This window comes from Cucurbita moschata, unplaced genomic scaffold (assembly GCF_002738365.1).
Source record: "Cucurbita moschata cultivar Rifu unplaced genomic scaffold, Cmos_1.0 Cmo_Scf00048, whole genome shotgun sequence".
NCBI lineage: Eukaryota > Viridiplantae > Streptophyta > Magnoliopsida > Cucurbitales > Cucurbitaceae > Cucurbita > Cucurbita moschata.
In genome coordinates, this window is record NW_019268564.1 from 560,443 (window position 1) to 585,437 (window position 24,995).

At 37.6% G+C, this 24,995-nt stretch overlaps 3 protein-coding genes across 4 annotated transcripts; all 3 read left to right on the forward strand.

Moving 5' to 3' along the window:
* The first annotated feature begins 3,321 nt into the window (after window positions 1-3,321).
* LOC111435178 (protein ABHD17B-like) lies at window positions 3,322-7,530 on the forward strand. The gene is made up of 7 exons (XM_023072549.1): window positions 3,322-3,946; window positions 4,986-5,022; window positions 5,107-5,343; window positions 5,419-5,466; window positions 6,374-6,840; window positions 6,982-7,030; window positions 7,138-7,530. Exons 1-7 carry the CDS (start codon window positions 3,645-3,647, stop codon window positions 7,162-7,164), a joined length of 1,167 nt encoding a protein of 388 aa, XP_022928317.1. The 5' UTR covers window positions 3,322-3,644; the 3' UTR covers window positions 7,165-7,530.
* A 1,018-nt stretch (window positions 7,531-8,548) lies between these two features.
* Window positions 8,549-11,306, forward strand: LOC111435163 (pentatricopeptide repeat-containing protein At3g46610-like). Its single transcript, XM_023072527.1, has 2 exons — window positions 8,549-8,687; window positions 8,784-11,306. The coding sequence occupies exon 2, from the start codon at window positions 8,787-8,789 to the stop codon at window positions 10,950-10,952; it is 2,166 nt and encodes a 721-aa protein (XP_022928295.1). The 5' UTR covers window positions 8,549-8,687; window positions 8,784-8,786; the 3' UTR covers window positions 10,953-11,306.
* Window positions 11,307-13,497: 2,191 nt separating this feature from the next.
* Window positions 13,498-21,553, forward strand: LOC111435164 (uncharacterized membrane protein At3g27390-like). 2 transcript variants are annotated; one of them, XM_023072529.1, is made up of 11 exons: window positions 13,498-13,681; window positions 13,785-14,048; window positions 15,809-15,917; window positions 15,995-16,190; window positions 16,282-16,418; window positions 17,938-18,226; window positions 19,331-19,437; window positions 19,531-19,675; window positions 19,797-19,992; window positions 20,811-21,054; window positions 21,149-21,553. In XM_023072529.1, exons 2-11 carry the CDS (start codon window positions 13,955-13,957, stop codon window positions 21,408-21,410), a joined length of 1,779 nt encoding a protein of 592 aa, XP_022928297.1. In that variant the 5' UTR covers window positions 13,498-13,681; window positions 13,785-13,954; the 3' UTR covers window positions 21,411-21,553. The 2 variants fall into 2 exon arrangements, with proteins under 2 accessions (XP_022928297.1, XP_022928296.1); XM_023072528.1 differs by having other exon boundaries at window positions 13,498-14,048.
* The last annotated feature ends 3,442 nt before the right edge of the window (window positions 21,554-24,995 follow it).

Here is a 24,995-nt window from a genome sequence, read left to right on the forward strand (position 1 = left end):
CCCAAAAAAAAAAAAAAAAAAAGGAGAGGTAGGATCACATAGGCCCACAACTTCTTTTCTTCTATTCCTTTACATAAAACTAGGGACCCCCCTTCCTTTATTCTGCCCATAGCTTCATTTCTACTTCCTAGGCATTTTCCCTTTATATTCAGTTGTTATTTAGTCATTTTCAAACACAAGAGGTTGGTGCTTGCTTTATGATCTTGATTTGAAGCTTTTCTCCTTGATTTGGGGTCCATGTAGTGTGGCTGACATTATGACAAATCAAAGTTCTTTTGTGGTGTAACGATATTGTTCGTTTTGGCCCGTTACGTATCGTCGTCAGCCGTATGGTCTTAAAACCCATCTCTTAGAGAGAGGTTTCCGCACACTTAAAAGGAATGGTTCGTTCCCATCTCTGACCGATGTTGGATCTCACGATCTACTCCCTTAGGGCCCAACGTCCTCGCTAGCACACTACGTGACTAGCTCTTATATTATTTGTAACAACTCAAGCTCACCACTAGTAGATATTGTCCGTTTTGGCTCGTTACGTATCGCCGTTAGCCGTATGGTTTTAAAACTCATCTCTTAGGGAGACATTTCCACACCCTTATAAGGAATGGTTCGTTTCCATCTCCGACCGATGTTGGATCTCACAATCTACTCCCTTAGGGCCTAACGTTCTCGCTAGCACACTGCGTGTCTAGCTCTTATATTATTTGTAACAACTCAAGCTCACCACTAGTAGATATTATCCGTTTTGGCTCGTTACGTATCTCCGTTAACCGTATAGTTTTAAAATGCATTTCTTAGGGAGAGATTTTCATACCCTTATAAGAAATGTTTCGTTTCTCACTCCAATCGAGGTAGGGTCTCACACATGTGGGGTCGGTAATAAATGCACCTTTGAATTTAATGATATCAATGTTTCTGATTAGTTTTGACTAAATTTCCATCTATAATACATGCAGATCTCATATCAACATCTCTTCTAAGCCTTTTTATGGTGTGAATTAAGTTTGATTTGGATAAAGGAAATAATCATTCCCTTCCCATCTGCCTATTGTTCATTCTTTTCTTCACTGTAATTGATAATGATTTTCACCATTGCTGCAGTTGATCCAGGTTGGAGCTGATGGGACTTGATCTCCTTGTCTACACGAGCAATTCTCGACCGTTTGATTTAGTCGAGACAATATATAAGTGACTGACTAGAGGCTTGAAATGAAAAGAAATGTCGCTATGTATAGAGTAGGATGTTCTAATGACCTAATAACTCGAACCACCTTGACGAATTAACCCAACCCATAAAAAGTTGGGTTGGGTTGGATTTTTGGAGAACCAAAATTTTGCTTTGGTTAGCGGGTTTAGATTTTTTGGTTAGTTTAACCCAACTTGATCTGAACTTGGTTAAATTTACGATCTTTACCTTTGCCTAAGGGTGTTCAAATGACCCGATAGCTCCAACCGTTTAGATTTGTAGATGTTTGATATTTAAGTTTTATGTGATTTTTGTTATTAATGCAGCATATATTATGGATAATTAATTGGTTTTATGACAATTAAAAATAATAATTGAACAACTGACTATCTAACTCGGTTCAAAAATAGAGAGTTGGGTTGTGAACTTTATTTAGTTACTTCAATTTATGACGAGTTCAAAATTAGAAGGATTCATTCTAATATTTAAAACTATTAGGATTAAATTTAAACTTTCAAAATTGTGGGGCATTCAATACAGTTGATGTCGAATAGAAAGAAGAGGCTTTCTCATGGGTTGGGACAAAGGGTTGTGATCCCGTTAAGGTGAGCTAACTCCAAAAACTCATCCTCAGTTCAGATGGTAGGTTGCCACTTGCCTGCATGAAGTCGGAATCACTAGATGTCGAACAGAAACAAGAGGCTTTCTCATGGGTTGGGACAAAGGGTTGTGATCCCGTTAAGGTGAGCTAACTCCAAAAACTCATCCTCAGTTCAGATGGTAGGTTGCCACTTGCCTGCATGAAGTCGGAATCACTAGATGTCGAACAGAAACAAGAGGCTTTCTCGTGGGTTGGGACAAAGGGTTGTGATCCCGTTAAGGTGAGCTAACTCCAAAAACTCATCCTCAGTTCAGATGGTAGGTTGCCACTTGCCTGCATGAAGTCGGAATCACTAGATGTCGAACAGAAACAAGAGGCTTTCTCATGGGTTGGGACAAAGGGTTGTGATCCCGTTAAGGTGAGCTAACTCCAAAAACCCATCCTCAGTTCAGATGGTAGGTTGCAACTTGCCTGCATGAAGTCGGAATCACTAGATGTCGAACAAAAACAAGAGGCTTTCTCATGGGTTGGGACAAAGGGTTGTGATCCCGTTAAGGTGAGCTAACTCCAAAAACCCATCCTCAGTTCAGATGGTAGGTTGCAACTTGCCTGCATGAAGTCGGAATCACTAGATGTCGAACAGAAACAAGAGGCTTTCTCATGGGTTGGGACAAAGGGTTGTGATCCCGTTAAGGTGAGCTAACTCCAAAAACTCATCCTCAGTTCAGATGGTAGGTTGCCACTTGCCTGCATGAAGTCGGAATCACTAGATGTCGAACAGAAACAAGAGGCTTTCTCATGGGTTGGGACAAAGGGTTGTGATCCCGTTAAGGTGAGCTAACTCCAAAAACCCATCCTCAGTTCAGATGGTAGGTTGCAACTTGCCTGCATGAAGTCGGAATCACTAGATGTCGAACAGAAACAAGAGGCTTTCTCATGGGTTGGGACAAAGGGTTGTGATCCCGTTAAGGTGAGCTAACTCCAAAAACCCATCCTCAGTTCAGATGGTAGGTTGCAACTTGCCTGCATGAAGTCGGAATCACTAGATGTCGAACAGAAACAAGAGGCTTTCTCATGGGTTGGGACAAAGGGTTGTGATCCCGTTAAGGTGAGCTAACTCCAAAAACCCATCCTCAGTTCAGATGGTAGGCTGCAACTTACCTACATGAAGTCGGAATCACTAGTAACCACCCGTTAGCTATACAATGAAACATAATTATAAAACTGGATCTCTTATCTGTGGCAAATAAGAATGTTTATATGACTCGCCGATCAATTTGGACAAATTTTCATAAAAATAAAAAATTTGGCTCGATTCATAAGTTGACATTTTTTTCTAGTCAACATGATCAACCCAAAGATAAAAATTGGCTCGGTTCAGAAGTTAGACATTTTTTTCGAGTCAACACGAAGATAAAAATATTTAACGTTTATAACTAACGTTAGTTGTACATTCTAGCTTCATGTGATATTTGAAATTTACATTTCAAGACCAAACAAAGCAGAGGCTGCGTCTGCCATAATTCCCTTTCACACAGAGTACTGAAAGTAATCTGACCCTTCAAATAATTCAACCTTCAGACCCCCTCTGGTCCACCGCTCTGTATCTCTCTCTCTCTCTAAAACATGGGGAAGGAAGGAGGCTTAATCCATCGAAGAATGTAGCAATCTCACTCACTGGATGAACATCTTCTGTGCTCTTTTCCCCACTGTCTCTAAAAAGAAAAATCCAAAGGGGTTAAAGGAATGTCGGTTTCATTTTGAAATTCCCAAATCGAAAACACCTCGAAATTCGATATAATCGGACGTTTTTTCAGTGTAGATTTTGAAATCTTTTGTGGGTTCCAAAGCAGCGGCGATATGGGTGGCGTTACCTCATCCATGGCGGCGAAGTTCGCCTTCTTCCCGCCGAATCCACCTTCCTATAAGCTCATCACTGATGATCTTACTGGTCTTTTGCTTCTTAGCCCTTTCCCTCATCGCGAAAATGTTGAAGTTCTGAAACTTCCCTCTCGTCGGAGCACCGATATTGTTGCCGTTTATGTCCGGCATCCTATGGCGACTTCCACTCTGTTGTATTCTCATGGCAACGCCGCCGATCTTGGCCAAATGTATGAGCTCTTCATCGAGCTCAGTATTCACCTGCGTGTTAATCTAATGGGGTACTTGTTCTTCCCCCCATTTCTTAACATTTGGATTCGATAACTCTGTTTTGATAGCTCTCTGTTTATGCCTTTTGATCTACTCTATTTTGGCATTCTGTTCTTGAAGATTATGCGTTTGATTGCTTGCATTTTGTTTAGTTTAAGCAAATTTAGATCGATTTAAGGGTATTTTTCATGGAATTTTGTTGTTGCTTGGTTTCTTTGAAGAATTTGCTTAAGTTCTGTTCCAGCTTTCTGTGAGTTATTGTTGTGTAGATCTTCCAATCTTGTGGGCTTCATTGTCACTCTGTTCGTTTCAGTTTATCAATCTATTATCCTTATAAATCATAGATTCAGGGCTTTAGTTTTGGCAAATTTAGATGCTGGGGAAGATGTTAATCTGCAGGTAGGAGGAGTTGTGAATCGTGAATCCATGCTCTAAAGCTCACGTAGCTCATCGTCTTGTTCGATGGAAATTCTCGACCTTGCCATGTCTACCAAACGTGTGATATCCCACATTGGTTGGGGAGGAGAACAAAACACCCTTTATAAGGGTGTGGAAGCCTTTCCCTAGGAGACGCGTTTTAAAGCCTTGAGGGGAAGCCCAAAGAGGGCAATATATGCTAGTGGTGGGCTTGGGTTGTTACAAATGGTATTAGAGCTAGACACCGGACTATGTGCCAGTGAGGAGGCTGTTCCCTGAAAGGAGGTAGACATGAGGCGGTGTGCCAGTAAGGACGCTGGGCCTTGAAGGGGGTGGATTTGGTGGGGTCCCATATCGATTAGAGAAAGGAACGAGTGTTGGCGAGGACACTGGACCCTGAAGGGGGATGAATTATGATATCCCACATTGGTTGGGAAGGAGAACGAAACACCATTTATAAGGGTGTGGAAACCTTTCCCTAGCAGACGCGTTTTAAAGCCTTGAGGGGAAGCCGGAAAGGGAAAGTCCAAAGAGGACAATATTTGCTAGTGGTGGGCTTGGGCCGTTACAAAACGAGTCTAAACAACCTCCTAAGTGTGTTGTTCCTGATACTGTTCCATTTACTTCGTGCAGGTACGACTATTCGGGTTACGGTCAATCATCAGGAAAGGTGTGTTGGAATTTGCTTCTGATGACAGAAATAACTCTTTATTTTATATAATACAATGAGGATTTTTCAAACATTGTGTTGCAGCCATCTGAGCAAAATACATATGCAGATATTGAGGCTGCATATAAGTGTCTTGAAGAAAGCTATGGTACCAAACAGGAAGATGTGATCTTATACGGTCAATCCGTTGGGAGTGGCCCGACTTTGGATCTTGCAGCTCGACTTCCTCACTTAAGAGCTGTTGTTTTGCATAGTCCAATACTCTCAGGTCTAAGAGTCATGTATCCCGTAAAGCGTTCCTACTGGTTCGATATTTATAAGGTAAGATATTACTATTTGGTTCATTGGTTTTCATATACGTGTAGTAAACGGACTTCGTTTTCCATCTATGTGCAGAATATCGACAAAATTTCGCTGGTTAATTGCCCGATCCTCATCATTCATGTAAGGACGGTCTTCAACGTATTTCCTCTTTAAGTCTTTGTGCATTGTTTAACATATGAGTTATGGATATGATTCTGTGGCGTGGACGTGTTGACCCGTCTTGGGTTTGAATATGTTAAGCAGTTTGGTTCTTTTTATCTTAGTGTTATTAGGAGTCGGGTAATAGGCGGGCACTTGCTCGTTTTGGCTGTTAATGTTTGTGATGCTATGAAGAAAGAAGATTAATCATTATCGGTCTGCTCGTGTCGTAGTAGACGAAGAGGAAGTATCATCTCTTGGTTTAGTTTTTAGATTCATACCATGAAAACATATTAACTCGTATAGTAAGATTGATGTAGTAACAGCCCAAGTCCACCGCTAGCAGATATTGTCCTTTTGAGCTTCCTCTTTCGCGTTTCCCTAAAAGTTTTTGAAACGCGTCTACTAGGGAAAGGTTTCCAAACCCTTATAAAGAATGTTTTGTTCTTCTCCCCAACCGACGTGGATCTCACAATCCACCTGCCTTTGAGGCCCAATGTCCTCGCTAGCACTCGCTCCCTTCTCCAATCAATGTGGGACCCTCAATCCACCCCCTTTTGTGGCCCAGCGTCCTTGTTAGCACACCGCCTCGAGTCCATCCCCCTTTGGGGCTCAACCTCCTCGCTGGCATATCACTCGGTGTATGGCTCTAATACCATTTGTAACAGCTCAAGCCCACTCTTTGCAAATATTGTCCTCTTTGAGTTTTTCCTTCCGGGCTTCCCCTCAAGATTTTAAAACGCGTTTGCTAGGGAGAGGTTTTCACACTCTTATAAAGAATATTTCGTTCTCCTCCCCAACCAATGTGGGATCAGCGTAATTTGTAGCTATCTAATGTTGGCTCTGTGAAAGTATTCAAAACTTAAGGCATCTTTACACCATTTTGCAGGGAACTTCAGATGATGTGGTTGATTGCTCCCATGGCAAGCAACTATGGGAGCTCTGTAAAGAGAAATACGAACCGCTGTGGCTAAATGGCGGAAACCACTATAATCTCGAGCTCTATCCCGAGTATATCAGGCATCTAAAGAAGTTTGTAGGAACAGTTGAGAAACCTCCTTCACAGCGATACAGTGCCAGAAAAAGTACAGACCAATACGAGCAGCCTCGTAAGAGCACAGACTTTTTCGAGATTCCAAGGAAGAGCACGGACCGGAGAGACAAACCAAGGCGGAGCACTGATCAACCAGAGAAGCTGAAGGCTACTGATAAGTTAGAAAAGCTCAGACTCTCCTTTAACCATGGGGAGAGGTCTCGTAAAAGTGTCGATTGCCATGAAAAGTCACGGAAAAGCGTCGAACACCAATTGGAAAGAGCGAGAAAAAGTGTCGATCGGCTTGATAGAATACGAACCGGGTAATGGGCGTGGATTTGCAAGGGAATAAAACATCATCTTGTTTTGCTTTCTTCTAATTTATTGTCACAGTCTATTATACAAATCTCTGCATCATTTGTTGCTGAGTGGTAATGAAAAACTGGCTTTTGGAACATGGGAAGAACAAGGACAAGGAGCATGCGCAGCTCAGCCATCTGCTGGAAATGGGAGGTCAGGATTTGACTTTTTGTCTCTTTTCAAAGCTTTCTTCTGCAAAATCTATGATGTCTGGTCTCCTAATTCAAAGCTTGTCCTGTCTTTTGACTTTCTTTTCAAAGCGTTCTTCATGGTCTCGAAAGGATTAATGGCATGGGCATCGACTTTCGAATCATTGTTTGGTTTCTTAGAGCCAGAGGTTCGTAGTAATGATGTGTTTTGACTTCTTGTAACTATTTTTTGAAACGTTGCTATGTTTTGTTTTCGTCGAGTTTGTTTTGAGAGATGTCTGGTTCCTTTTTAGCAACGTTGTAATTATGTTTGTCTTTGGCTGATGTTGGATTTTCTTCCTATACTTTGCTTCATGGTCTCAAAAAGGATTAATGGTGTCGAGTTTGAAATTGTTGTTCGGTTTCTTAGAGCAAGAGGTTCGTAGTAATGATGTGTTTTGACTTCTTGTAACCGTTCTTTTGAACGTTGTTATGTTTCGTTTCAGTCGAGTTTGTTTTGAGAGATGTCTGGTTTCTTTTGAGAAACGTAGTAATTATGTTCGTTTTTTTGGCTATCGGTGGATCTTCTTCTCACATTTTGCTTCATGGTCTCAAAAGGATTAATGATGTCGACCTCGAAACCGTTGTTCGGTTTATTAGAGTAAAAGGTTTGTAGTAATATAACGTGTTTCGACTACTTGTAACTATTCTTTTGAACGTTGTTATGTCTTGTTTCTGTCAGACTTGGTTTTCTGGGATAATTGGTTCATTTTGGAATACTTTCAAAGTCTTGTCTCTTTTTGGCGGTTGTTCGACCATCTTCCAACAATTTGTAACGTCGACTTTGAAATTGTTGTTCGGTTTTTTAGAGCAAGAGATCCATAGTAATAACGTGTTTCAATGTTGTTATGTTATGTCTTGTTTCTATCGAGTTTATTTTCAATGTTATGTCTTGTTACATAATAATCACGGGCTGCTTTCACAGTAATAATGTGTTTCAACTTCTTGTAACTATTCTCGAATTCTCAAATTTTACGTGTACAAAGCTCATGAGAAACACACGCTTTTAAAGAAAAAAAAAATTATTGCATTAAAGAAATGTGGGTATGCTCGATTGTCTTACAAAGTTGATTAATTTTTTATTTTTATTTTTATTTGAGTCGAGTTAGTTCACGGTTGACTGCTTTTGGTCAGGTCAACCCGTATTTGACGATTATAACTGATGTTAGACAAGTTGTCACTTGTGAATGCTTGATATTTGAGGTTCACGAATGGTCACCGTTTGGGTTGAAATCAGGTCTACCCGATTTCAATAATCAAAAGACTTAGGATGAAGTTGAAACGACCGAGCTCATTGAATACTAATTTTTCAATAATTTTTTAAAATATATTTTTTTAGATTTTTATTACTTTTACTTGATAAAATTATCGATATTATAAAGTTTCCATTAATATTTTATTTTAAAAATACCTTATTATAAAAATATGTTAAAAAATAATAAAAAAATAAAAAGTTTTAACTACAAATTCAGTGGTTGTGATAAGAACAACTTACAAAGAAGAAAGAATCAAACAAAACCCATATTATCCGAAAAAAATCATTCATCGAATCCGCATTCATTTCAATCGCTCTTCAATCCTCTCATTTACGGCTCAAGCTGAAGCAGATACATCTCTAGCAGGTAATTCTGTTCTTCGTTTCTCTTTCCAACTTTGGATTGTAATGGGAAATCGTTCATAGGATACTCAAATTCTGGGATTGTCTGTTTTTTGCATAGACGATGAGTATTCTTAGTGATTGGTGTCCTAGTAGCTCTGGCCTTGAATTAGGTTCTTATTCTGTAGTTAATGGTTCAAGGAAAAGGATAAATTGTGTTAGGTTTTCTGGTTGTTGTGGAAATGGCGGTTTCGCTTTGATTCCCTTTAGTTCAAGTGTTTTGAGATGTGGATTTTGTTATGAGAACTCGAAATTTGATTGCAATTTTGAGTTCCGCCATGGCTGTTCTAAGCTTAGGGTTGCTCGATTAATGAAGCCGAAGAGGAATTCTCTTGGTGTGTGGTTTTTATCTGCTTGGGCTGTTGAACAACCAACGATTGATGGTGAAATTGTTAGGGTTCAATCGAATTCTGGAGATGATTTTCCTGAGAAGAGTTTAGATTGGGATGAACACGATCAAGACTCTGTTAATGGTGAAAATAGCAGTGGAAGGAGTTTTAAAGATGAGGAAGGTATAGAGGGAGAGGGAGAGGGAGATGTTAAGGTTGATGTTCGTGCTCTAGCGGGTCGGTTGGAGCTTGCTCGAACTGTAGACGATGTCGAGGAGGTTCTCAAGGATGTTGGTGAATTGCCTCTTCAAGTGTTCTCTTCCTTGATTAAAGGTTTTGGGAGAGACAAGAGGTTGGGGTGTGCAATGGCTCTTGTTGAATGGCTGAAGACAAGGAAGATCGAAACGAATGGTCGTATCGCACCAAACTTGTTCATATACAACAGTCTCCTCGGTGCGGTTAAGCAATCTGGAGAGTTTTCGAAAATGGAAGATATCTTGAATGATATGTCTCAGGAAGGAATCGTTTCAAATGTTGTTACGTACAATACTATTATGTCGATTTACTTGGACCAAGGACTGCCAATGAAAGCTCTCGACATTCTTGAAGAGATGCCGAAGAAAGGCTTAACTCTGTCCCCTGTGTCATACTCTACGGCCTTACGAGCATACCGAAGGATGAAAGATGGGAACGGTGCTTTAAAGTTCATGGTTGAGTTGAGAGAAAGATATCGTAATGGTGAGATAGCGAAAGACGATAACGTAGATTGGGACGATGAGTTCTTAAAGCTCGAAAACTTTACTAGGCGTGTTTGCTACCAAGTAATGAGGATTTGGCTTGTGAAGGGTGATAGCGCAAGCACGAAGGTATTGCAACTTCTCACGGAAATGGATAAAGCAGGACTGTCGCTCGATCGTGCTGAAGAGGAACGACTTGTTTGGGCTTGCACGTGTGCGGAGCACCATAACGTAGCAAAAGAATTGTACTATAGGATAAGAGAAAAGAAATCTGGTATAAGCTTATCTGTTTGTAATCATGTGATTTGGTTGATGGGGAAAGCTAAGAAATGGTGGGCTGCGTTGGAGATTTATGAAGATTTGTTGGAGAAAGGACCAAAACCGAATAACCTGTCATATGAACTGATTGTTTCTCACTTCAATGTTCTTCTCACAGCTGCGAAAAACCGAGGAATTTGGAGATGGGGCGTTCGGTTACTCAACAAAATGGAAGAGAAAGGTCTTAAACCCGGAATTCGGGAATGGAATGCTGTTCTTGTTGCCTGTTCGAAAGCTGCCAAAACTTCCATGGCTATCGAAATTTTTAGGAGAATGATCGACCAAGGCGAAAAACCGACTGTCCTTTCTTACGGGGCGTTACTTAGTGCCCTGGAGAAGGGAAAGCTCTATGATGAAGCGCGTAGTGTCTGGGATCATATGATTAAAGTCGGGGTGGCGCCGAACATCTATGCCTATACAACTATGGCTTCGGTTTTCACTGGCCAAGGGAAGTTCAACATGGTTGAACTCACTATCAACGATATGGTTGCATCAGGCATCGAGCCTACAGTCGTCACGTATAATGCGATAATCACGGGATGTGTTCGTAATGGCATGAGCAGTGTAGCTTACGAGTGGTTTCACCGCATGAAAGTTCGAAATATCTCTCCGAACGAGGTGAGTTACGAATTGCTGATCGAGGCCCTTGCGAAGGACAGTAAACCAAGGCTTGCTTATGAGTTATACATGAAAGCTAAGAGTGAGGGTCTCAATCTTTCTTCTAAGATATATGATGCAGTAATTCATTCCTCTCAAGTTTATGGAGCCTCCATTGATATAAGCTTGTTAGGGCCTCGACCACCAGACGAGAACAAGAGTTCATTGACTAAAATAAACGTCTTTTGAAGAATGTTCGTAAAACTGCCGATGTTCCCGGCGCAAAACGAACGGTTGGAAAGAAATGAAGTCAGTGATTGACGATGTCTCAGTACTCTGATCTCTTAATTTGTGCAGGAAGCCTATGGCTTCTCATGACGAGTGCAAACGGAGCTCGAAAACGCCAACGTGGCCTAACGGAATATCATCAACAGCTGATCAAGGAAACATTTATGGTAAGTCAACTTAGTAATTGTGGATTTAGACACTTTTCTCTGTTGATGTGTATGGAAATTTGATGGTCAAAAAAGGCTAAAAACACAAGTGATGCAGAAAGCTATTCTTTAATGAAAGTATATGAGAATGTGTAGCTTTTTCTTCTTCTTTTTTTTTTTTTTAGGACTCCACTCCTAGCCCGACCTTCGTCATACCACTCCAAAGAGACCCCGAAAAACGAACAGCTTTTCTATTAGAAAATTTCCCCTTGATTGAAGAGCAGCTACCAAAACGGTTCCAAATGAATGAAAACGTGAACTTTGAACTCGGTTTCACACCGATTCTAAGTTATTAGTGATAAAAGAAGGAAGAAATACATTTTTAATTACAATCCTCGTAATCGAATCAAAGTGGAATCTTATAATTTTCTAAGCTTAGCTTTCTCGTTTACGAAACAAATCAATCCCGACACAGTTCATCATTTTTTTAGGTTCAATCTTTCTTTAAAAATTTTGGCTTAGGTCTCTAACTCGAGATGGTAGTATATGAAAAGTTTCTCCATAAATAATATCGTTAAACTTCATATATATTATCAAATCATATTCTTTTAAGAAAAGAATCAGAATCTTTACTTATTTTTTATTTTGGAATATAAAAATTTTAATTGGTTATTTAAAATTGATAAGAAATGTCTTGAAATTCTCTCTCTTACTTTTTTTTTTATATTTATTTTAAAAATATATTTTAATATATCTTATTTGTACTTGAAGTGAAGTTTATTTTTTTAAAAAAAACAAAATTATTTTAGAAAATAACGATTTAGTCTCTCAATTTTGGTTAATTACAATTTAGTCCATGATTTTTTTTTTACAACGTAGTCCTTACACTTTAATATATAACAATTTAATCCTTATACTTTTAATTTCGTTACTTTTATGGTCAATTGTCAAATAATAAAAATAGATATTTCGATTTGATTAAAAAATTAAAAAAAAAATTGTTATATATTAAAATATAGAGATCCAATTATTGTTTTCATAAAATTTAGGGACCAAAAATAAATTTTCGAACGTTATTTTATAATATATAGATTAAAATATTATTTAAATATAATTCATATTTTTTAAATAAATTTTAAAATTAGGTGATATTGTTTACTTTTTCCAAAAAAAAATTTATAATATGAATCAATTTTTAAAAAAAATTAAATTATAACAGAAACCAATTTTAAGTTGTTGATGAAATAAATATAATAATATTTAAATCTATAAATAATTTGTTTAATTAATATTTTTGGTTGCTTTTTCACATTAATTAATTAATTAGTAATGAATGACGCAATAAATGGGCCTCAAAAGCTTCATTTTTAACAATCATTAGATTACCAAACTAAAAAATGTTGTATCTTAATTTAATTCTTAAATAAAATATTCATATGGTTCAACCAACTGTAAAATTACCATTTAATCCTTATATAATTCATTTAATTTCTTTTTAGTTTTGGAGATTCTAATTAAGGAATAAGGAGAGAAAGAGTCAGAATAGTATGATTTATCATATCTCTCGTATTATATTTGAAGGAAAACGAGCACATTACTCGTATACATTACTCTCATCACGATCAGATAAACGAGTGCAATATTTTTACTTTTTCTCATAGAAACCGCACTTGAGATCTCCGAGTTGTTGCATACCAGTATTGTGCACTAATTGCAGTTGGTAACATCTTTGGAACAAGTCCATCAAGCGTTTTTTGAAAGAAATTTGTTGTATGGTGATATCGTCGGTTTCTTCCAAATCCTGATATTTGTCGTTTTATCTATGTGAATAATAATCATTTTTGGATAATTCTCCCTAATTTCTTTCAAATTAATTTTTAAATTAATATAATTTTTTTGTTTTTAAATTTTTAAAATTATTTGGTTTTGTTATCTATTTTTTTTTACATATATTTTTTGTTTTTGAAATTTAGTTAATAATTTATATATTTTATTAAGAAAATAAAAATATACTTAAAAAAATTAATTATCGGCCTAAAATTTAAAAAAATATAGAATTACTCAAAAATATTACCACACTTTAAATTATTATTTTTAATTTTGTTTTTATTTGACATTTTTAATTTAATTATCAATTAGTCCTTAAACTTTGAAATTATTTATTATTAGACCCCGAGTAAAATTGACATTTTGACTAATAGAATAATAATGTGGAGGAATGGGGAAGATGAGAAATATATTTAATTTTAGGGACAAAAATATAAATTTTGAAAAGTTTTGGGGTAAATAAAAATTTAAAGAAACTTTTTTGTTTTGTTGAAAAGTTTTTCCATTTATTGGAATATTCAATATTCAGTTATTGTCGTCTTATCAGCAAGAGACGCAAAATCATGAAGGAACAGAGCCGAAGTTGCTTCGGTGTAAAAGTCGATCCAAAAGCTAAGAGAACCAATTCTTCATTGAAAGCTGGTTGGCGGAGCGGTTGAGTGTTCATTGTTCTTGAGTGAAACACTCCATTTAATCGGTTCTTCAACTGCAGTTCTTGTATCGATTCTTTTTTCTTCTTAATTTCAACTGAGATTCCACTTGGTGGCTTACTTTTGTTGTTTTCTGTGGCTCTTTTGCGGTGCGATTTTTTGGATTTTAGTGTATTTTTTGGTGTAATTTCGAGCGAATGGCTTGAATTGATTGTAATTTGTGGACTGAATGTACTGGAGATTGGATTTTGGTGGTTTGTGCTTCGATTGAAGATGATTTCTAGGTTGGTTTTGCATTCGATTGAAGATCTTTGAGGTCGATTGGTTGAGGGCGTTAATAATGGAACCTCCGAGGGGGTTTTTGTCTTCGTTATGGAACTTCATCTGCTTCCTTCCGTTCTTTGTTGGTCTTCTGCTTTTGGGCGCCATTAAAGGTTAGCTTCGAGGAATTCTTCTCCTCATTGTTTTCTTTCTTAACTAGCTTGATATCAAATTGCTACTTTTTTTTAACTAACCTAATGGATCTACAACAACTAAACAACAATAACACAATTACAACTAAGATAGATCGATTAATCTCCGAGATAAAGTGGAGGTCATCTATTGAGGTTAGGACTAGGCAGATGGAGGTCTAGGAGCTTGAATAGCTTACTGAATTAGCTCAACGAGCTGGTTACTACTTGAAGTTGAAGGCGGGTTTTGCGTTTTGCCTTTAGCCCCATGGAATATTTTGCTCTGAATAGTTTACTTTGAAGTGGAATCAACAAGTGAAGGTTGGTTGTACTGTCTTCTTTATGCATCCCTAGCTGCTATTTTCATATTGGGGTGAAGTATAGAAGTGCTTTAAGGTTTACTGTGAGGAAAACTAAGGGTCTTCTCCAAATTTGAGAATCTTAAGGGAGCCAGGGTCATAATGCGGTTTGTAGGGGATAGATAGGGATCGAATACTTGTGGAAGTCGAGGAAAGTAGAAAGCACAAGAAAAAAAGGAAACCAACTTGATATGAACTGAAACATCAATCATACAAGATAAACTTTAAGGAAGATGTGAAGAAAACGTTGTTCAAATTATCACAAGATGTTGCAATTCATGTCACGTTAGAGAAGAATTAAGCTCCATTTATTCTTGGATGGCTACAAATTTTGGGTGGATGATAATTTAAAGTTATGGTGTTTCTTTAATGTATTTTAAGGCTTATTTACATGGTGGCTAATTACAGCTATAAAGTATACATAGTGACTAATTATGGTCATAAAGTATGAAAGTTACAACTCTTGGAAGGTCTCGTGTAAGGGTAAGGGTTTTCATTTTAAGGCTATATAAAGTCATGTATGTTATCTTTGTAAAAGAGATTTGGAATGGAGTAAAAAGAGCATTTGTGCTTTCCTTTAGCCAAGGGCTAAGTTTCTTTGCAATTCTATGTAGTTTAGATTGCATGTTTAGGATCATTCAAGTTTGACGTGATCAATCTTGCTTGTGTAGTGATTTGAATCTCAAACAAGTGTTCTTGCTTGAGATATTTGATCAACAAGGTAATTGGAATCTTACTTTCACTTGGAGTGATTCCTAATCATTAGGGCTAAGTGTTCTTGCCTTTCCTTTAGCTAAGGGCTAAGTTTCTTTGCAATTCTACGTAGTTTAGATTGCATGTTTAGAATCATTCAAGCTGGACATGATCAATCTTACTTGTAGAGTGCTTCGAATCTCAAACAAGTGTTCTTACCTTGAGATATTCAATCAACAAGGTAATTTGAATCTTACTTCCCTTTTAGTGATTCCTTATCACTTGGTATCTGAGATTTCCCTTGGGTTGATTCCTTATCACACAACGAACAAATTTCCTTGGGTGCGAGGCCTTCCAACTTGTCCTTTTGATCTTGACTCACTCGGTTTTGCCATATTAGACTATCATCATAATTGGTCTTGCTTGCACAATAGATTGCCCTTGGCTAACTTATACTCCCAATTCCTCTGGTTGTGAAAACGGTCCTTGCAACGCATTGCCCTCTTGAAACTATAGTGGACACTCCCTGTTCATGTGGCCTGGTTCCCACAATTATTGCAAATGTTTGTTCCTTTCAAGCATTGGCCTTGATGTTTCTAACTGCAAATTTGGCACTGAGAATAACTAAACGATATGTATGAATTTTGTTGGTTTCAAAATTGATGTAACAATACCAGACGATTTTTTCAGGTATCATTCTGTGCCCTCTGATATGCCTCCTAATGGCAGCTGGAATCTCTGGTATCATATTAGGCCTTTGGCCAATGCACTGGTTCTGGACCTATTATAGCATTCTGAGGTGTGCTTTCACTACTTCCATTCTCTTCCATTATTCACCACCATAATTGATCTATCATTTTCCCCCTGAATTAACAGTGCCAAACAACTTGGACCTGTTTTAAAATTTGTTCTCTGCTTTGGAGCACTGCCCGTTCCCTTGATTTTGTGGCCCGTGGTCGGAGTAGTGGCAAGTATCATCGGCGGAGCTGCTTATGGATTCTTTTCACCAATTCTTGCTACATTTGATGCTGTTGGAGAATCAAAGACTAATAAATTGTTTCATTGCTTCTATGTACGGCTATGATTAGGTTCTGCCTAGTTATTTATTATCTTGTTTACTTTCTTGTTTGTATGAAGGGAAACTTATATTTTTGGGCATTCAGGATGGAACTTGGGACACAGTTAAAGGATGTTGCACCGTTATTCGGGATTTTGCAGACTTTTGCTACCATTCCTATAGATCATTTATGCTGGACCTACGAACGAAAACACCTCCAAATGGCGAACACTATGAGATAAGGTTTGTTTTGTTTTGTTTTATGTTTTTTGTCTGTTCTTTTTTTTTTTTGGCCCTATATCTGGTTATGGTATCTTTTGAGGCAACTAGAATGAATTACACCACTACGTAATGATCTACATGACAAAATGCATATTCATTAATATTAAATAAGGTAATAGCTCTTTTCCTAAAGCGCTTGTTCTGCTGGGGCCTGGCTGGCTATTGGACGGGGCCTCCCACTGGAGCCCGCTATGCCATAAGCGAGATAAACCCCATCCCGAAGCTTGGTTGACAAGCTAATAGATAACAGGGTGGCCCTTGGAAATTCTGTTTTGAGCAATATAATTGAAGGAAGCTAAAAAAAAATAATTGATATCTTTCATTTAGACCCTTTGCTTTAAGGGAGTCAATACTACCACAACCATGGATAAAATTTTTAAAAAGTGTTATAGTTCTTTTGTCAACCCATCGTGGCCATCATGGTGTGTACTTAGTAAAAATTTAGAGGCAGAGGCAGAGCCAGAAATTTGTAGAGAGAGTGAGAGGCCAAGTATTTGTTTTTTCTTTGTCTTTTCAATAGAAGGTGATGGGGGTTTTTCTGCAACAAAGTGTCAATCTGCGGTGGGTCTTCTATGGATCTTCAAATTGTGTTTCTTCATTATTGTGTGGGCATAATTTTAAGAGAAAAAAAAAGCCAAGATCATCTGGGTAAATGGGTGGAGACAATCCTTTGAGGTTCATGGAAAGAAAGAAATGAAGAGATTTTAATGGCAAGGCTAGGGATTGGTAGGATTCTTTAGAATTGAGAAATAGATGAATTCAATTTTTCACTTTGGACTGGACTTCTTTTGTGAGATCCCACGTCGGTTGGAGAGGGGAACAAAGTATTCCTTATAAGGGTGTGGAAACCTCTCCTTACCAGACGCGTTTTAAAACTGTGAGGCTGACGGCAATACGTAATGGGCTAAAGTGGATAATATGTGTTAGCGGTGAGCTTGAGCTGTTACAAATGGAATTAGAGTCAAACACCGAGCGGTGTGCCAGTAAGGGCATTGGGTAAGGGGGGTGGATTGTGAAATCCCACATTGGTTGGAGATAGAAACAAAACATTTCTTATAAAGGTGTGGAAACCTCTCCCTAACAAACGTATTTTAAAACCGTGAGGCTGATGACAATACGTAACGACCAAAGCGGACAATATCTGTTTGCGGTGGACTTGGGCTTGGGCTGTTACATCTTTAATCATTTTTTTAACGGTTCCCCAAATGTAACTAATATGAATTTGGAGGCCTTTTCTTTCTCTAAAGATTAGTGGTTGGCCTAGCTTCAGCCTAGTGGGATTCTCATTGAGGCTTTCTTTTTTAGCTGAAAGATAACCTTATTTCAGGTCCCTTTGATGTACTTTTCTCTAAACTAATGAAACTGTTCTTTTTGCCAAAAAAGTTAATAAAGCTTATGTTTGTTAATGAGAAATGGCTGCCTTGGTGATGATATTGATAACCCATTGTTGGCCATACTTTTTCTGTTAACTTTTATGCAGGTTGCTCTATCTCCCTGGAGCTTTAATAGCTGGGGTTCTCGGTATTGTCGTCGATGTATTCATGATCTCGTTTATAGCCATATGCAAAAGTCCTATTATGCTTTTCAAGGGGTGGCATCGTTTGTTTCATGACCTTATAGGTCGAGAAGGCCCCTTTTTAGAGACGATATGCGTTCCGTTTGCTGGTCTTATCATCATACTTTGGCCATTGGCTGTTGTGGGTTCAGTTTTGGGCTCCATTGCCTCCAGTATCTTCTTAGGTGCCTACGCAGGGATTGTTGCATATCAGGTTAGCTTCTTAAATGCAATTTTCTTTTATAGTATTTGATAATTCCCTGTTACTCGGATAATCTGACCGTGGAACAAAGAATTTGGATTTTCCTTTTTTTTTTTTTTTTTTTTTTTGGTTCAAAAATCTTTGGCTGGTGTATTTTAGGGAAGAGAGACGTTAGTGGAGAGATTGAGAATCTGTTACTATTAATCTTTTTTTTACATTGTTACGCCTCAAAACTACTTAGAGTAAAAAGAATTGTTACGCCTCAACGTCTTGAAGCAAAATCAAACTTGAAAACTAGTGTTGAGACTAGGAGATTCAAACTCATCTCTTCAAAGTGGGTTTACAAAATAAAGCGTGTCTCGAATGGATCAATCGAGAGATACATGCTCGAATTGTAGCTCAATGAGTCTCAACAATATGGACTAAACTGTGATAAAACTTATGTTTAGTGGCAAAGATCACTACCATACGAGTCTCACTAGNACCTCTGCTCTCTTGTTGAAGATAATGTCTTAATTTGTTGAACAATGTTTAAGTTAATTGGATTTTCCTTTCGTTATAGTTAAATATGGTTTTCTTATAGAAGTATCATGTTTTGCTTCTTCGTTTGCATTTTGGTTTTTAAGAGATAATAAATGGATTCATTGAGATTCCACATCAGTTGGAGAGGGGAACGAAGCATTCTATAAGGGTGTAGAAACCTCTCCCTAGCAGACGCGTTTTAAAATCGTGAGGCTAATGGTGATACGTAACGGGCCAAAACGGATAATATCTGCTAGCGGTGGGGTTGGGCTGTTACAAATGGTATCAGAGCTAGTCACTGGGCGGTGTGCCAACGAGAACGTTGGGCCCCTAAGGGGGGTGGATTGTGAGATCCCACATCGGTTGGAGAAGGGAACGAAGCATTCCTTATAAGGGTATGGAAACCTCTCCCAAACATACGCGTTTTGAAATTGTGAGGCTGACGGCGATACGTAACAAGCCAAAATGGACAATATTTACTAGTGGTAGGCTTGGGTGCGACAATGAAATTCATTTTCATGGTAGATTATGTATAATGTATGCATCTTGCCAATATCATCGGGTTATATCAAACATTGGTGCGTTTGTTCGCAGGAGTCTTCTTTTTTATTGGGACTTCGATATATTGTTGCATCCTTATCGATTTATGATGAATACAGCAACGATGTTCTTGACATGCAAGAGGGATCGTGCTTTCCCAGGTCTTTAACTTAAACACTTAAATGAGTCGTGTGCTATCCGTTCTCTCCCTATACTCGGTTGTTCTGATATTACAATGACTTGTCATAATGAAGGCTGACTTATCGAAGAGGGGATGGCCAATCATCAACAGCTGGTTTGCATTCATCCAACTCGATCTCGAGACCAAGCTCTTTCCATGGTCAACCTTCGCGCATGAATTCACTCAAGGAACCTATGATTGATCTGAAGCCGCTCGAGGTACCTTTGCTTGTTTTCTTCGATATTTCTCTGAATGGAAGTGTGAAGTTCTGTCTTGTTTACATCCACTTATGTCCTTTTGCTGTGATAGTGAATGGATTTATACTTATCATTTCTATAGCTGCTGGATAGCTTGTTTAAGGAGTGTCAACGCCATGGAGAAGCCATGGTTTGTGAAGGAACGATAACGTCGAGTGATATTGAAGATGCAAAGTCGAGCAAAGGAAACAAAGTTATTAGCATTGGTTTACCAGCTTTTTGCATTCTTGAAACACTATTACGCTCTGCTAAAGCAAATTCAGTTGGACTTCTGTTAGGTAAGTACCTGATTTGCCATTAACCTCTCCCCTATTCTTCAATTAGTGCCGTCGGAGAGGAAAACTAAAATGTTTCTTATAAGGGTGTGGAAACCTCTCCCTAGCAGACGTGTTTTAAAAACCTTGAGGGAAAACCTGAAAGAGAAAGTTCAAAAAGGACAATATTTGCTCCCTAGCAGACGTGTTTTAAAAACCTTGAGGGAAAACCTGAAAGAGAAAGTTCAAAAAGGACAATATTTGCAGAGAAAGTTCAAAAAGGACAATATTTGCTAGCAGCGGGCTTAGGCTGTTACAAATGGTATCAGAGCCAAACATCGGGCGGTGTGCCAACAAGGACGTTGGGCCCTCGAGAGGGGTGGATTGTGAGATCCCACATTGGTTGAACAGAAGAACGAAACATTTCTGATAAGGGTGTAGTAACCTCTTCCTAGAATACGCGTTTTAAAAACCTTGAGGTGAAGCCCTAAAGGGAAAACCCAAAGAGGAACATCTGCTAGCAGCAGAGTTAGGTTGTTACAAATGGTATCAGAGCCAAACACTAGACGGTGTGTTAACGAAGACGTTGGGCCCTTGAGGGGGGTGGATTGTGAGATCCCACCTTGGTTGGAGCGCAAAACGAAACATTTCTTATAAGGGTATAGAAACTTTTCCCTAGCAAACGTGTTTTAAAACCGTGAGGCTGACAACAATACTGACGGTCCAAAGCTGTGGGTTTAGGTTGTTACAATTAGACATGAATCGTGATGATTTCTATCTCTCTCTCTCTGAGTTCTTTCAAATGGAATTGAGAGGTTTATTCTTCATACTGATGAATGCAGGTGACAATGTTACTGAAGTTTCTAGCACAAACAGACCCAAAGATACCTTCTTTGATTGGTTTTTCAATCCACTTATAATCATCAAAGACCAAATTAGAGCAGAAAACCTTTCTGAATCAGAGGAGGAATACTTATATAAACTAGTTCTGTTCAGTGGTGATCCTGAAAGGTTGAAAAGTCTAACCACTGTAACGCCTCCACAATCGGAACGAAGACAAGCTGAAATCGAAGCGCTAGCTCGAAGGTCGGAGTTCAAATTTCAATAATGTTCAGTGAATCTTTATCTTGTTAGTGTTATTTAACACGATTTAGTCTGATTTGTGTTTCCTCTTCTAAAGGCTTCGAGGAATCACTAAATCCATCTCGAGGTATCCAACATTCCGGCGACGTTTCGATTGTCTTGTAAAGAGGTTATCGGAAGAACTTTCAAAGAAAAAGGGCTCTTGCCAGTCAAGTAACGGAAGCAGGTCGTTATCGAGGTCGAGAAGTGCATTTGGCCGATTGTTCAGTCAGAAATCATCTTCAAATGGCAAAACAAGCTACAGAGGTGGTGAGAGAGAAGAATCTCAAGCAGATGAAAGAGATTTAGAGATTTCTTAGGGAGCATGGGATCAAACTTCTTCTGTAATTTTTAGTTCTAATAATAAATGAACGCTTTTGGTTTGTAATATATATGTATATCTATATAGGTTTGATGATCCTACGATAAAGGGTCTAGGAATGCAACGTTCAATTTCCGAGCTTGGATCGTTCAATTTCCGAGCTCGGATCTTTCAATTTCCGAGCTCGGATCTTTACGATTTAGTTCGGGTCGCTTTGGTTTGAGTGTCTTTGTTTCAAGATTTTACATATTTACCACCACCCTACTCTACTTCACTCGTTTTCATCCCAATAAATTCTAAAAATTTGTAAACAAAATAAAATAAAATAGAGTCCAGTAGTCTTGATTGGTCTTAATAAAGAGTGAGTGTTGTGTTTATAACGAAAAGAAGTTGTGCTCAACATATTGGATAAGGACGGAGAACTCAAACCCCATTATGGCTCTAAAGAGGGAGTGTTGTGTTCAACATATTGGGCAGGAACGGAGAATACCGACCCCATTATGGCTCTCCCCATTCTCTCTCGTTTTGAAACGAAGCTTACTCAACCAAATTTAGATATGGTCGTTGTGGTATAGTTCGATAGTTAAAATATCTCTACTTCCGCTCTCAAGAAGGTCATAAACGTTACAATAATGATGCTTATAGTTTGTTTTTGACAGACAATATGTGCAGTTACTTTAGTTAGAAGATGAAAAATACATAATAGTTTAGAAATCTTGTGAATGGTGAAGTTGCAACCAACAACATCCATGACATGAGATGAACAAACTGAAGTTTCTATTAGAGCGAAACTTAACAGAGAGAAAGGAAGTAAACCATCACATCCCTACTTGATTCTGCATTTCCCTCACAAATCAGGAAAATCTTTACCCTTCTTTCACCATGTCTGTTGTCACCACCACCATCGCTCCCTATCAGTTTCAGAGACAGCAAAACCATTTTTTCTGCATCCAAAAACACGAGAATTTGCAGTAAATTCCGACTAGTTAACCATATTTTCTTCAAGTTCAAAGAGGTGGGGATGATTTAATTCGTTGAGTTATGCTCAGATTCACAATTTAGTTCGTGATATTGCTTACCATGGGAGAAAATTTTCTGCATCCAAAACACAAGAATTTGCAGTAAATTCCAACCAGAATATGAGAAGAAAGATCTAGTTAACGATATTTTCTTAAGATCAAAGAGGTGGGGGTGATTTAATTCGTTGAATTATACTCAGATTGACAATTTAGTTCGTGATATTGCTTACCAAGAGAGAATACTTTCTGCATCCAAAACACAAGAATTTGTAGTAAATTCTAACCAGAATATGAGAAGAAAGATCTGATTAACGATATTTACTTAAGTTCAAAGAGATGGAGATGGTTTGATATTTACTTAAGTTCAAAGAGATGGAGATGGTTTAATTCGTTGAGGTATGCTTAAATTGACAAATTAGTTCATGATATTGCTTACCATGGGAGAATACTGATAATTCTCTTCCGGTTCTGGTGCATTGTTTTTAGCTGCTATGTTCCCAGAAGCCTCATTTGACTTCTTCTCATTTCTAGCTTTGCTAAATATTACTGTGAAGCCTTCGGCTGAAGCTGGATTGTTGACATCCCACTCGCCGAACTTCGGCAAGGGGCGACCTTTATCCTGCTATAGACGTTAGAAACATATATATCAGAATTCAGAACTTCTTCGTTGATAACAAGATTTATGAATTCCATCACGAATCGATAGTTTTCTACGGTAGGATACAACTTACATTCAATACAGGTAAATACCAATCCCAACAATTTGAAATCCCTAACGCCGATTCTTAAACGATTCAAGCAAATGCTACTTTCTAAAACCAAAAGTCGTTAGCTACGCCTGAACATCGATTTGTAAATTTACCATTTCTTACCGTAGCCACATTGTTTTCCCTTTGGTACAGGTAAAATTATGATTTATTACAACAATTCTCAATGAAAATTGCAAAATCTCGAGAAGAAGAGGAGAGGCATGTGTCAATGGATTGGATCAAACAGGATTGCAAATAAAAAAAAGTTGCAAACAGAACATCATTACGTAAGTTTACCATTTCTTACCGTAGCCACATTGTTTTCCCTTCGTTACAGCTAAGATTATGATTTATATCAACAATTCCCAATGAAAATTGTAAATCTCGAGAAGATGAAGAGAGGCATATGTTCAATGAACTAGATCAAAACACATAAAGATGCAAACAAAATATCGATATGTAAATTTACCATTTCTTACCATAGCCACATTGTTTTCCCTTCGTTACAGGTGAAATTATGATTTACAACGACAATTCCAACGAAAATTGCAAAATCTCGAGAAGAAGAGGAGAGACATATGTTCAATAAACTAGATCAAACAGGATTCAAAATACATAAAGATGCAAACAGAACATCAATTTGTAAATTCACCATTTCTTACCATAGCCACATTGTTTTCCCTTCGTTACAGATGAAATTATGATTTACAACAACAATTCCAACGAAAAATGCAAAATCTCGAGAAGAAGAGGCGAGGCATATGTTCAATGAACTAGATCAAAACACATAAAGATGCAAACAAAATATCGATATGTAAATTTACCATTTCTTACCATAGCCACATTGTTTTCCCTTCGTTATAGATGAAATTATGATTTACAACAACAATTCCAACGAAAATTGCAAAATCTCGAGAAGAAGAGGAGAGGCATACAAACAGGATTCAAAATACATAAAGATGCAAACAGAACATCAATCTATAAATTCACCATTTCTTACCATAGCCACATTGTTTTCCGTTCATTACACGTGAAATTACGATTTACAACAACAATTCCCAATGAAAATTGCAAATTCTCGAGAAGAAGAATAAGAGAGGCATGCGTTCAATGAATTAGATCAAACAGGATACAAAATACAGAAAGATGCAAACAGAACAGACACAAATCGATTGAAAAAGAGAGAAGAGTCAGAGAGAAGAGTCAGAGAGAATCTTACCGATGCCATTAAAATACATTAACAAAGCTTTCTGCACAGAGAACGAAACTGAGAGAGCGAGAGAGAAGGAAGAAGAGAATTGGGCGTTGGAAGCTAAAATGGGAATAACAGAAACCGAGTATTTTGGCGGCTCCAATTTATACCCGCCAATGCCTCTCATGCAAATTTACAATTTAGTCCTCCAACTTTTACGTTTTTACTGATTTTTATTCTAAAATTTTAAAATTACAATTTTAATTTTTTATCTTTTATTAAACAAAAAAATTTTATTTTAAAAATTTATTAAATATAATAGATTTCGGGAATTGAGTTTTCCACAAATAATTTTTTTATTTTTCTTTTGTATATTTCACAAATGATTAATTTTAAAGAATTTTTAGAAAATAATTTTCATATTAAAAAAATATAAAACATCTTCGTAAATTCAATAATATTTTTATAAATAAAAATATAATATATTCTTCAGCATAATTTAAAAATTTAGATTTCATTATTACAAACAACGTAAATACCTAATTTTTTAAAAAAATTTAAAAAATACTTGTACCGTTAATAATATGGACGGAATTCACAAGTAATATTAATATTTTTTAAAT